The sequence below is a fragment of the Piliocolobus tephrosceles genome, chromosome X (assembly GCF_002776525.5).
Source record: "Piliocolobus tephrosceles isolate RC106 chromosome X, ASM277652v3, whole genome shotgun sequence".
NCBI lineage: Eukaryota > Metazoa > Chordata > Mammalia > Primates > Cercopithecidae > Piliocolobus > Piliocolobus tephrosceles.
Genome location: NC_045455.1, coordinates 95,025,939 through 95,037,028, shown reverse-complemented (window position 1 = coordinate 95,037,028; position 11,090 = coordinate 95,025,939). Strand labels below are relative to the sequence as shown.

Genomic DNA, 11,090 nt, shown 5'->3' with positions numbered 1-11,090 from the left:
AGCCAGGTATGGTGGTGCATGCATGTAATCCCAGGGAAGCTGAGGCAGGAGAATTGCTTGAACCTGGGAGATGAAATTTCAGTAAGCCAATATTTCATCAGTGAGCCATTGCACTCCAGCCTGGGGGACAGAATGAGACTCTGTCTCAAAAAAAAAAAAAAAAAAAAGGAAGAAGGAACGAAAACAGAATCTTCTACCACTCTAATGTAAGTAGAAAAAAAATGCTTCTGGACTGGGTGTGAGATGTGAATGAAATCTCAAAGTCAAGATGCTTCCAAGGTTGGGAGCCCTGAGAGAACAGGTGAGTTAGAGGCAGGAGATTGGGTTTTGCCCATGTTGAGTCATCTTACTCTTGCAGCAGGTGGCATGGAGTGGTCACTGATGAAGCAAGTGTTGAACACCGCAGGTATCTTGTGCCAAATCTGGTGCTCATATGACGGCTTCAACTCCAGCATTGATATCTGTCTAGAAGAGAAGGCTTAATTTATGGGTGTGGTAACCAAGTTCAAAGGATTAGCATCCTTTTTCTGTGAGACATTAAGCAATCCTAAATTGAACTTTCTTGAGTGTTTCAGGAGAAAAATTTAATGTGTGTAGGATTTTCTTGTTGCACGTGGCTAGGTGACACAAAGCCATCAAAGTCTTGTTAGCCTACCACATTACTCTGTAAATAATTAGTAAGTGCATGACATACACATTCAAGGAGCATTAAGATTTTGTGAACTTCTGTCCTGAAGAATGGCACGTGTGCAAACTAGATAATGGAGTAAAACTTGAAAGTTGCTGCTGTTGTTAATGTTGATTTGAAATTCCCTTTAGTCTGTGCTTGGTGCATCTCTGCTGTGTACCTTATCTCCATCTTCCACACACCAGGGCAGCCTGCCCAGTGGAACAGGCAGTTATCTTCTCACTCCCTGCTTGTAGCTCTTTCTTCCTTTCATCTATCCTATGTCACAGTCTAATTCAGTCACTCATTCATTGAACAAATATCTGCTGCTCTCTTTCTACGCGCTAGACACTGGAACACATACCTGAACTGTCCTCGCCTTCAGTTGGCTTGCAGCTTCACTCTTGCTTTGGGGCAGGGCTGCTCAGCCTTTCCACATGTTGGCATGCGTAGACGTGGATAATGTTTACACAGCAGCCTGAGGTAAGACGTGGATAATGTTTACACAGCAGCCTGAGGTAAGCTGGAAGAGACTGGAGGTGTCTATTGAGGCTTGGTGAAAAGAACTCATTACATTTCTTTCTATAATTATTGTAAGAAGAATACATAGTAAAACATTAGAGCCATTAAATATCAAACATGCATAAAACCTACAATTGCAGTTTTTATGTTTTCTCACAGAAACACATAAGATACCTTTGTGAACTGTAACAGCTAACCTTTAAATGATGCTGATGCCAAAACATGACATCTCCTTTTATCCCTAGAGCAACCTGTTAGCCTTGTTTCCCAGATGAGGAAAAGGGCACTCAAAGTAGGGAAATGATTTGCTGAAGGCTACACAGCTGCTAAGCAGCAGAGAGGAGGGGTGAGCCCGGGGGTGTGGGTATAGCCACCTATGATTCTAGATAAGGACCCTTAAATGATGATTTTTGTACATTCTTCTTTTAAAAAATACTCTTTTTTTGTTTTTCTTTTTTGAGACACATTCTTACTTTGTTGCCCAGCCTGCCCTACTTCCTGGGCTCAAGCAATCCTTCTGCCTTAATCTCTTGAGTAGCTGGGATTACAGGCATGCACCACCAACACCCAGCTATTTTTTTTTTTTTAGAGACGGGATCTCACTGTGTTGCCCTGTCTGGCCCCAAACTCCTGGGCTCAAGCAGTCTTCCCGCCTCAGTCTCCCAAAGTGCTGGGATTATACGCGTGAGCCACCACATCCAGCTTGGTCTCCATATATTCTTAAGAAAGGAAGGTGAGTGGCCAAGCTCCTCGGCTGGGCTTCAGCTGCCTCTCTCTGACACGCTTCTCCCACGTCCTGGCTCCGACCTCTTGCCATTCCCCAGACTGTGCGCTTGCCTTCACTCTGTGACTCTGCATGTACTTTGTGCCTAGAGGTCATGTATTTCTGATGGATTCAGAAATGGATTCCCATTTCCTTCAATGTTTAAAACATAGCTGTATGTGTATGTACAGTAGCATCTTCTGAGAGTTGATGTGTAGATAGGAACTACTTACTTGCTAAAGAAGGGTTGATGGGCAGGTAACAAGGACGAGCCTCAACGGGCGTGGGGTATTTATAAACAAGCTGGCTCAGGAGTGCGGTTCACTTTTAGGACTTGAAACTCCCGTTGAACACGAGTCTTCACTTGTGGTCTCCTTGCCGATTTTTCTGAGTTCCTAGATTTGATGCACAATAGACACACACGTCTTGAGTAGTGGCTGCTCCACAAACAGGGAGAGAGCTTGAGAACATCCACATTGACCTAGTCTGTCCTGGAGCTGCCCTTCCTTGGCAGTCGGCAGGTACTGGGTTAATGAGCGCAGGCTGGTGATTCACCCCGCAGGAGACAGAGCGTTGGTCACGTTTCAGACGAAGCAATTGAACGGTTAGTGCTGATGGGAAGGTTTGCGGTTAGAGTCGGCCCCAGTTGGCATTTTTTTTAATGGGCGCCGAAAGCTCCAGGGTGATCCCACAAAGATGTGGTCTTATCATGTCTTCCTCCAAGCTGTTGAGTCTTTACAGACGTGATCTCATCGCATAGCACAGCTGTGAAGTAGGCGGTGGGAGTCTTATCTCCCATCCCAGGTGAGGTCAGGAAGTGCTTCCCTTCTGACCACTGCTGCCTTCTCTCTGCGGCTCTTCCAGGTTGTAAACACTTGCCCTTTCTGGCAGTCCAGGCACCGCTTTCACAAACAGGGCTGTTCTTATTCCCATGTTCCCATCTGTCACTTCATGTCCCTCAACTGCAACGTGGCCTGCCCATGTGGCGGCACCTCCACAGGCCTTCCACCTCGTGCTCCTCTGCAGCCCTTCCCTGTCCCTGCCATCTTGCCATCCCACGCCTGCATCCTAACAACCCAGGCAGTTTACAGCCCGTGTTTTCTGTCCTGCCAACCTGCTGGCGTATGGCCAGGACTGGAAAGCTTCATTCCGTATTAGACCATCATATATGGATAATAAGTGCTGAATTTGTTCTAGGCGCTGTATTAAGTGGGCAGATGGAGCCATGAGTAACATGGTTTCAGGCCCTGCCAGGTTCTTCTTGTCCTAAGGGAACCACAGACGCACAGCTGAGTGTGATTCAGGTCATGGGCACCGCAGTGCCCTGTCCAGAGGTGGGGGACACTCAGTGCTGCGTCTCTCTCTGCAGAGTGGCTCTGGGACCACGGCCAGGCTTCCTGCTGCAGAGCAGCCCTGCACAGCCTCCCCCACGGGGTCTTTCTGCATCTCCACCCCTTTCTTTTTTTGTAGATGGAGTCACACTCTGTTGCCAGGCTGGAGTGCAGTGGTGTGATCTCAGCTACTGCAACCTCCACCTCCCAGGTTTCAAGCGATTCTCCTGCCTCAGCCTCCCGAGTAGCTGGAACTACAGGCGCAAACCACCACACCCAGCTAATTTTTGTATTTTTTAGTAGGGATGGGATTTCACCATGTTGGCCAGGATGGTCTCCATCTTTTGACCTCTTGATCCACCCGCCTTGGCCTCCCAAAGTGCTGGAATTACAGGTGTGAGCCACCGCGCCCGGCCATCTCCACCCCTTTCTTCTCTGCTGTCTGGGTAACTATGGGCTCCTTTCCGGAGCTCCCGGTTCTGCATTTTCAGTTTCCTCCTGCCTGGCCGCCCTCCTCGTCGACCTTCAAAGGGCTCAGCCTTCCCTTCTCCTGCCAAAGCCCTTTTTGTGGCCTTTGCGTGTTTCACCCTTGTCCCAAAGCCAGTCTCAGTGGTGGTCTTTTCTCTCTGCTTACCCTCCCTGTTTGCCTACAGCTCTGCGGAGCTGTCCTTGAAGGTGAAGGGGGCGCTCTCATCAGGGCCTCACTGCCCTGCCCCACCGGGCTGCATCTCTTGTGCACCCTCCTGCCTATTCTGTCTCCCCCAACCTGAGTGCCTCCAGCTCTGCACCCACAGCCGCCCCCAGCCTGACCTGCTGATGCCGCATGTCCCAGTTTGAAAGCTTCCTTGACTCCTTGCAGACAGGAGCAAAACCCTGAGAGCCTGGCCCCCATCTGTGGGTCCATCCCCCCATCTCCACCTACCCTTGCGTGCTGCTGTCATGGGCCCATCTTTCCCCAGGCTTCTGCTCTGGCTGTCCCATCTGCCAGGAATGCCTTTTCTCTCCCAGGGCTCTCCACCTGCCCGAAGTCTGGAACAGCTAGCCATGCCACCACCTCATCTTTCGAGTGGAAGGAGGCTTTCTCCTCTGGCCCTCATCCTTTTTACCTGCCCTCTCCTGTGGTGGCCACCAGTCTCTATGTTCTTCCCACAAGCAGTTTGAGGGACTTGGCCTGGGCCGGTGTGTCTGTCTTTTCTTCTACAAGTCACATCTCTGAGGGCCAGTCCTCTGCTGCTGTAGCCACCACGGGGCATTGTAAACAGTAGGCATGTAATATATGACTCTTGCGCAGCTGCACCCTCTCCCTGGGGACAGGTTTCCTAGTCCCAAAGTTAGCTTGGAGGTGAGCCGAGGTTAAAGCCAGGTTCCCTGACTCCCACAGTTCTTCCCCTGAAACGTTTCTCATTTTAGGTTCATCCTGACCTCACCAGTCCAAGCACAAAAGTTTGCTGAGGAGAAGCAGAATTTAAGTCTCTTTCAGGCCCATCAAAATTCCCATATGTCCTTGACGTAAGGTTAAATTTAGTCCGTGGTGTGGCTTGTGCTAGGCTTTTGTCATCAGTCACCTGCAGGGCACATAGCCACCTACACTCATTCTGAGGGTTTCCTGCAGTGCGTCGCAGGTTCTCAGCAGCTACAGAGGCAAAGTGTCCCAGCACAGAGTGGGGACGGGAGTCCCTGGGGGCTTTGTTTTAGGATGATGTGCACTTACCTCTCCCTTACTTCCCTCCTAGGAGATGGCTGGCCGAGCTCTCAAGCAGACTGGCAGCAGGAGCATTGAGGCTGCCCTGGAGTACATTAGCAAGATGGGCTACCTGGACCCCAGGAATGAGCAGATTGTGCGGGTCATTAAGCAAACCTCCCCAGGTGAGCCCAGGCCCGCAGCGTGGGGGACAAAGATGGTTTGTGGCTTAAGGACACAAAACCATGTGCAGAGGGTCTATCCTGGCCTGGCCAGAGCCAGTCTCCTGTCACATTGCCTCGTTCAGGCAACAGGCAAGCTGAGCCTGCCCTGGCCTGAGCCAGGCCCTGGTGGGAGCAGCCCCAAGTAGTAAACCATGGGACATGCCTGGCGCTTGCCCCGTCCAGCCTTGTCTGAGATTACCTTGGTACTTCCTACCTGGGGAAAGGTGTGTGCTTGTTTTATGAAAGATCAAAAAAGTCAGGAAAGTGGGCATAAAAATGGTCTTTTCACTTTCTCTTGGGCCTGTGGAGGGATCTTTGACAAGGATGGCTTCTTTCCTCAATTCTAAGACACACCTTTCTCACATTGTAGCCTCCGAGAGTGGCTGCTCAATGGCAGGCAGTGTGGGCAGAGCGCTGGGCCCCCCTCAGCATCCCCTGTGAAGGGCCTGAGGCACCGCACCAAACCCCTGCTTTTTACTGGCGATGGGGGGATGTTACTTTCCCAAGACGGAGCACATGGGCCCCGTGATTGGTACCTGAGGCCCCTGGGGTGTGATAAAGGATTCATGGCCAGGCACAGTGGCTCAAGCCTGTAATCCCAGCACTGTCTGGTCTGGTTTTGTTTTGTTTTGTTTTGTGTAATCCCAACTCTTTGGGAGGCTGAGGCCACAGGCTGGAGGCAGGAGGTGGAGACCAGCCTGGGCAACAGAGGGAGACCTCGTCTCTATTTTTAAAAAATCAAAAAAAAAAAAAAATCATAGTAATTATCAAGAGTTTTCCCTATTTTGTAGAAGACCTTGGATAAAACCTACTTCATGTAGTGGGTGAGAAAATCTCACCTTTGTAACTTGCATCTCCCTTGTTAGGAGGACACACATTTTTGTCTTCTTCTTAAGAGAAGGAACTTCCTTAAATAGTCCCCAGCTGGCCTTCCATGTCAGGATTCTTCCAGTTTTGAGGTCTTAGAGCACAGCTCAAAGGGAAGGCCAGGCCCGTGTTCCACGCTGATTTCCCTCTGCACTCGCCTTTGCTGTGTCTGTTCATTGACGTCTTCTGAGCCCATCTTCTGAGCCCAGAGAAAATGAAGCCTTGGTTTGCCTGTGACTGTTGCTCAGTGCCAGGCTGTCAGGGCCTTCACTCTGCCACATATCAGGGGTGGTCTTCCTGTGGGCAAGGCACACCCTTCGACACCCTCTGCTAAGTCGAGCCAAGTGGAGCAGTCGGCCTAAAGAAGTGAAAGGAGCCTTTGTCCTTCCTTCCGGTGTCTGTTTCAGATGAGATGTTCCAAATGGAGGTCAGGATTAAGGTAGCAGCAGATGAAATCAATCTGGATATTTGTAGAGGGGTTTTGTATGGTTTTTGTTGTGCATATGTTGCTTTGTTTTAATACAGACCAAAAAAACTAGAAAATCTTTTAATTTGGAAAAGAGGTGAAAGAAAAGTGGAGCAGCTGCTGCACAGTGGATACAGGCCTGCCCTTTCTGTGAGGGAACCACGCTTCGGGAACCGTGCGGGGGTTAACCCAGCTTCCCACAATTTGAGCATGATAGGGTTTTGAAAACAAAGCTGGCTATGCAGATGGCTCCGTAGCCTGACAGGAGAGTGACCCCAGTGCTGTCCCCAGGGGGCAAGGATGCACCTCAGCATGCAGACGGTCTTCTGCCCTTGGCCCTCCCATGTGCCCTTTGACCTCCAGCTTGTGTCCACTCTCTTAACACATTAGGGTGACTGGTCCTGCTGGCAGGGCAGAGGGGAGTCCGCTGACCCTGTGCTGGGCAGAATGCAGCACGTCAGGGCCCAGGGTTCAAGACCCTCAGCCCCGAGGGCAGCGCTAGAGTGGGGACCAGCCTGAAAGTGCCAGAACCCACTGATCACACCCACTCTGATGCTGTCTTCCTGTGTTTTCCACTGCAGGAAAGGGGCTCATGCCCGCCCCTGTGACGCGGAGGCCCAGCTTCGAAGGAACCAGCGATTCGTTCGCGTCCTACCACCAGCTGAGCGGTGCCCCCTACGAGGGCCCCAGCTTCGGCGCCGACGGCCCCACTGCGCTGGAGGAGGTGCCGCGGCCGTACGTGGACTACCTCTTCCCCGGAGTCGGCCCCCACGGGCCCAGCCACCAGCACCAACACCAGCACCCACCCAAGGGCTACGGCGCCAGCGTGGAGGCAGCAGGGGCACACTTCCCGCTGCAGGGCGCGCACTACGGCCGGCCGCACCTGCTGGTGCACGGGGAGCCCCTGGGCTACGGAGTGCAGCGCAGCCCCTCCTTCCAGAGCAAGACGCCGCCGGAGACCGGGGGCTACGCCAGCCTGCCCACCAAGGGCCAGGGGGGCCCACCAGGCGCCGGCCTCGCTTTCCCGCCCCCCACCGCCGGGCTCTACGTGCCGCACCCACACCACAAGCAGGCCGGCCCCACGGCCCACCAGCTGCATGTGCTGGGCTCCCGCAGCCAGGTGTTCACCAGCGACAGCCCGCCGCAGAGCCTGCTCACTCCCTCGCGGAACAGCCTCAACGTGGACCTGTATGACTTGGGCAGCACCTCCGTCCAGCAGTGGCCAGCTGCCACCCTGGCCCGCCGGGACTCCCTGCAGAAGCCGGGCCTGGAGGCGCCGCCGCGCGGGCACGTGGCCTTCCGGCCTGACTGCCCGGTGCCCAGCAGGACCAACTCCTTCAACAGCCACCAGCCGCGGCCGGGCGCACCCGGCAAGGCCGAGCCCTCCCTGCCCGCCCCCAACACCGTGACAGCTGTCATGGCCGCGCACATCCTGCACCCGGTGAAGAGCGTGCGTGTGCTGAGGCCGGAGCCGCAGACGGCTGTGGGGCCCTCGCACCCTGCCTGGGTGCCCGCGCCTGCGCCGGCCCCCGCCCCGGCCACGGAGGGCCTGGAGGCCAAGGAGGAGCATGCCCTGGCACTGGGCGGCGCAGGCGCCTACCCGCTGGACGTGGAGTACGGAGGCCCAGACCGGAGGTGCCCGCCTCCGCCCTACCCGAAGCACCTGCTGCTGCGCAGCGAGTCCGAGCAGTACGACCTGGACAGCCTGTGCGCCGGCGTGGAGCAGAGCCTCCGTGCGGGCCCCAGCGAGCCCGAGGGCGGTGAGAAGAGCCGCAAAAGCGCCAAGGGGGACAAAGGCGGGAAGGACAAAAAGCAGATCCAGACTTCTCCCGTTCCCGTCCGCAAAAACAGCAGAGACGAGGAGAAGAGAGAGTCACGCATCAAGAGCTACTCGCCATACGCCTTTAAGTTCTTCATGGAGCAGCACGTGGAGAATGTCATCAAAACCTACCAGCAGAAGGTTAATCGGAGGCTGCAGCTGGAGCAAGAAATGGCCAAAGTAATTTCCCACTTTGTTTTTCCTGTTTGTTCCCGGCTCTTCCCTCTACTGGTAATAGGAAGCACGCACAATCCCTTTTCTGTTTCGACTGTATACCCCTTGTCGTCAACACGGCTAACTGGCGACAGTCTGCTTCTGGGGCCAACAACTTGGAGAAGTTGCAAATCGTGTGACCTCCCTTTCTCTTTTCCCCTTGACTCTTCTGAAGAATCAGAGATAGCTGTGCATAATATAGCTAGCGTAATGTAGATAATCTACAATTTACATTGTAGGTAAATTAGCAAATTGAGTTTTAGGGTATGTACTCACTTAACAAAATTCATCATGGATTAATAATAGAACATTTTGAATGAGTAGAAACAAAGTTTAAGGTTTTGTAAATTGATATTGTGGGATTTTGGAAGAAAAATGTAGGGATTCCATTTATTCTTTTTAAGTGTTTAATTAGTAACTAATGATTTAAGTATACCTTAGTTGACACTAAAGTGCTGAAGAAGGTAATTATTGGTGAAATTATTTAAATTAAAATGTAACATTTAAATCACACAAAGCCAGTAATTCCAAAGCGTAGAAACCAGATTTGTGTTCTTTCCAGTGTCCCGTATTCATTGACTTTTTAAATATTTACCTTTCATTTATATGTGCTTATTTATTTATTTATTTTTGAGACTGAGCCTTGCTCTATCGCCTAGGCTGGAGTGCAATGGCGCGATCTTGGCTCACTGCAACCTCCGCCTCCTGGGTTCAAGCGATTCTCCTGCCTCAGCCTCCCAAGTAGTTGGGATTGCAGGTGCCCACCACCACATCCAGCTATTTTTTTGTGTTTTTAGTAGAGATGGGGTTTCACCATGTTGGTTAGGCTGGTCTCAAACTCTTGACCTCAGGTGATCTGCGTGCCTCGGCCTCCCAAAGTGCTGGGATTACAGGCGTGAGCCACCAGCCCAGCAGTTCATTTTTTATTTATACATAGTATTTGTGTATTTGTGGGGTACATGTGATATTTTGTTACATGCATAGGATATGTAATGATCAAGTCAAGGTATGCCCAGTGTATTTATCATTTCTGTGTTGGAAACATTTCAAGTCCTGTCTTCTAGCTATTTTGAAATATAGAATACATTTTTACTAACTGTAGTCACCCTAGAGTTTGTTCCTTCTGTCCAGCTGTATGTTTCCATCAATTAACCTCTCATCTCCCCTCAACACACACACACACCCTTTCCCACCTCTGCTAACTATCATTCTACTCTCTGCCTCTATGAGATTGATTCTTTTAGCTCCCACATATCAGTAACAACGTGTGTACTGAACTTTCTGTTCCTGGCTTATTTCACTTAACATGATGACCTCCAGTTCCATTCATGTTGCTCCAAATGACAGGATTTCATTCTTTTTTTATGGCTGAATAGTATCCCGTGGTGTACACAGACCACATTTTCTTTATCCATTCATCAGTTGATGGACACTTGATTCCATATTTTTGCTATTGTGCAGAGTGCTGCAGTAAACATGGGGGGCAGGTATCCCTTTGATATACTGATTTCCTTTACTTTAGATAAATACCCAATGGTGGAATTGGTAGATTATATGGTAGTTCTATTTTTAGTTTCTTTTTTTTTCTTTTTGATAATAGTTGTTCTAACTGGGAAGAGATTATATTTCATTGTGGTTTTGACTTGCATTTCCCTGATGGTTAATGGAGAATCCTTCCATGCACCTCTTAGCCATTTGTGTGTCTTCCTTTGACAAGTGTCTATTCAGGTCATTAGCTCACCTTTTTTTTTTTTTTAATTAGTTTATTTATTTATTTTTTGAGACAGAGTTTCACTTTTGTTGCCCAGGCTGGAGTGCAATGGTGCGATCCACAACCTCTGCCTCCCGGGTTCCAGTGATGCTCCTGCCCCAGCCTCCCGAGCAGCTGGGATTACAAGCATGAGCCACCATGTCCAGCTAATTTTGTATTCTTAGTGGAGGCAGGGTTTCACCATGTTGGTCAGGCTGGTCTCAAACTCCCGACCTCAGATGATCCACCTGCCTTGGCCTCCCAAAGTGCTGGGATTACAGGCGTGAGCCACATCGCCCGACCTTTTTATTTATTTATTTATTTATTTATTTATTTATTTATTTATTTATTTAGATGGAGTCTCGCTCTATCACCCAGGCTGGAGTGCAGTGATGAAATCTCGGCTCACTGCAACCTCTGCCTTCTGGGTTCAAGCTGTTCTCCTGCCTCAGCCTCCTGAGAGCTGGGACTACAGGGGTGCGACACCACTCTCAGCTAATTTTTGTATGTTCAGTAGAAACGGGGTTTCACCATGTTCGTCAGGCTGGTTTCAAACTCCTGATCTCAAGTAATCCGCACACCTCAGCCTCCCAAAGTGCTGGGATTACAAGCATGAGCCAGCGCGCCGGGCCTTTTGACTCACCTTTTAATGGGTTTTTTTTTTTTTTTTTTTTTTTTTTTTTTGCTCTTGAGTTGTTTGAGTTCCTTGTATATTCTGAATAATAGTCTTTTGTCAGTTGAACAGTTTGTGAATATTTTCTCCTGTTCAACACAGGTATCCTCTTTA

The 11,090-nt window shown here is 50.6% G+C and overlaps 1 protein-coding gene and 1 long non-coding RNA gene across 4 annotated transcripts in view; one reads left to right on the top strand and one right to left on the bottom strand.

The window, feature by feature from the left end:
* LATS2 (large tumor suppressor kinase 2) overlaps window positions 1-11,090 on the top strand; it is a 97,879-nt gene that overhangs the window by 73,842 nt on the left and 12,947 nt on the right. Inside the window, exons 1-3 of one of the 2 annotated variants that reach the window (XM_023190610.1) lie at window positions 1,087-1,150; window positions 5,017-5,149; window positions 7,103-8,520. In XM_023190610.1, coding sequence (XP_023046378.1) covers window positions 1,130-1,150; window positions 5,017-5,149; window positions 7,103-8,520 — 1,572 coding nt within the window. In that variant the 5' untranslated portion in view covers window positions 1,087-1,129. Of the gene's footprint in view, window positions 1-1,086; window positions 1,151-5,016; window positions 5,150-7,102; window positions 8,521-11,090 lie in introns of those variants that run through there. The other variant, XM_023190609.1, reaches the window with a different exon arrangement.
* Window positions 204-2,771, bottom strand: LOC111525291. 2 transcript variants are annotated; one of them, XR_002726046.1, is made up of 3 exons: window positions 2,186-2,771; window positions 1,032-1,190; window positions 204-465 (listed from the first exon to the last, which is right to left on the bottom strand). It is a non-coding gene; the product is annotated as an uncharacterized LOC111525291 (long non-coding RNA). The 2 variants fall into 2 exon arrangements; XR_002726045.1 differs by having other exon boundaries at window positions 1,032-1,145.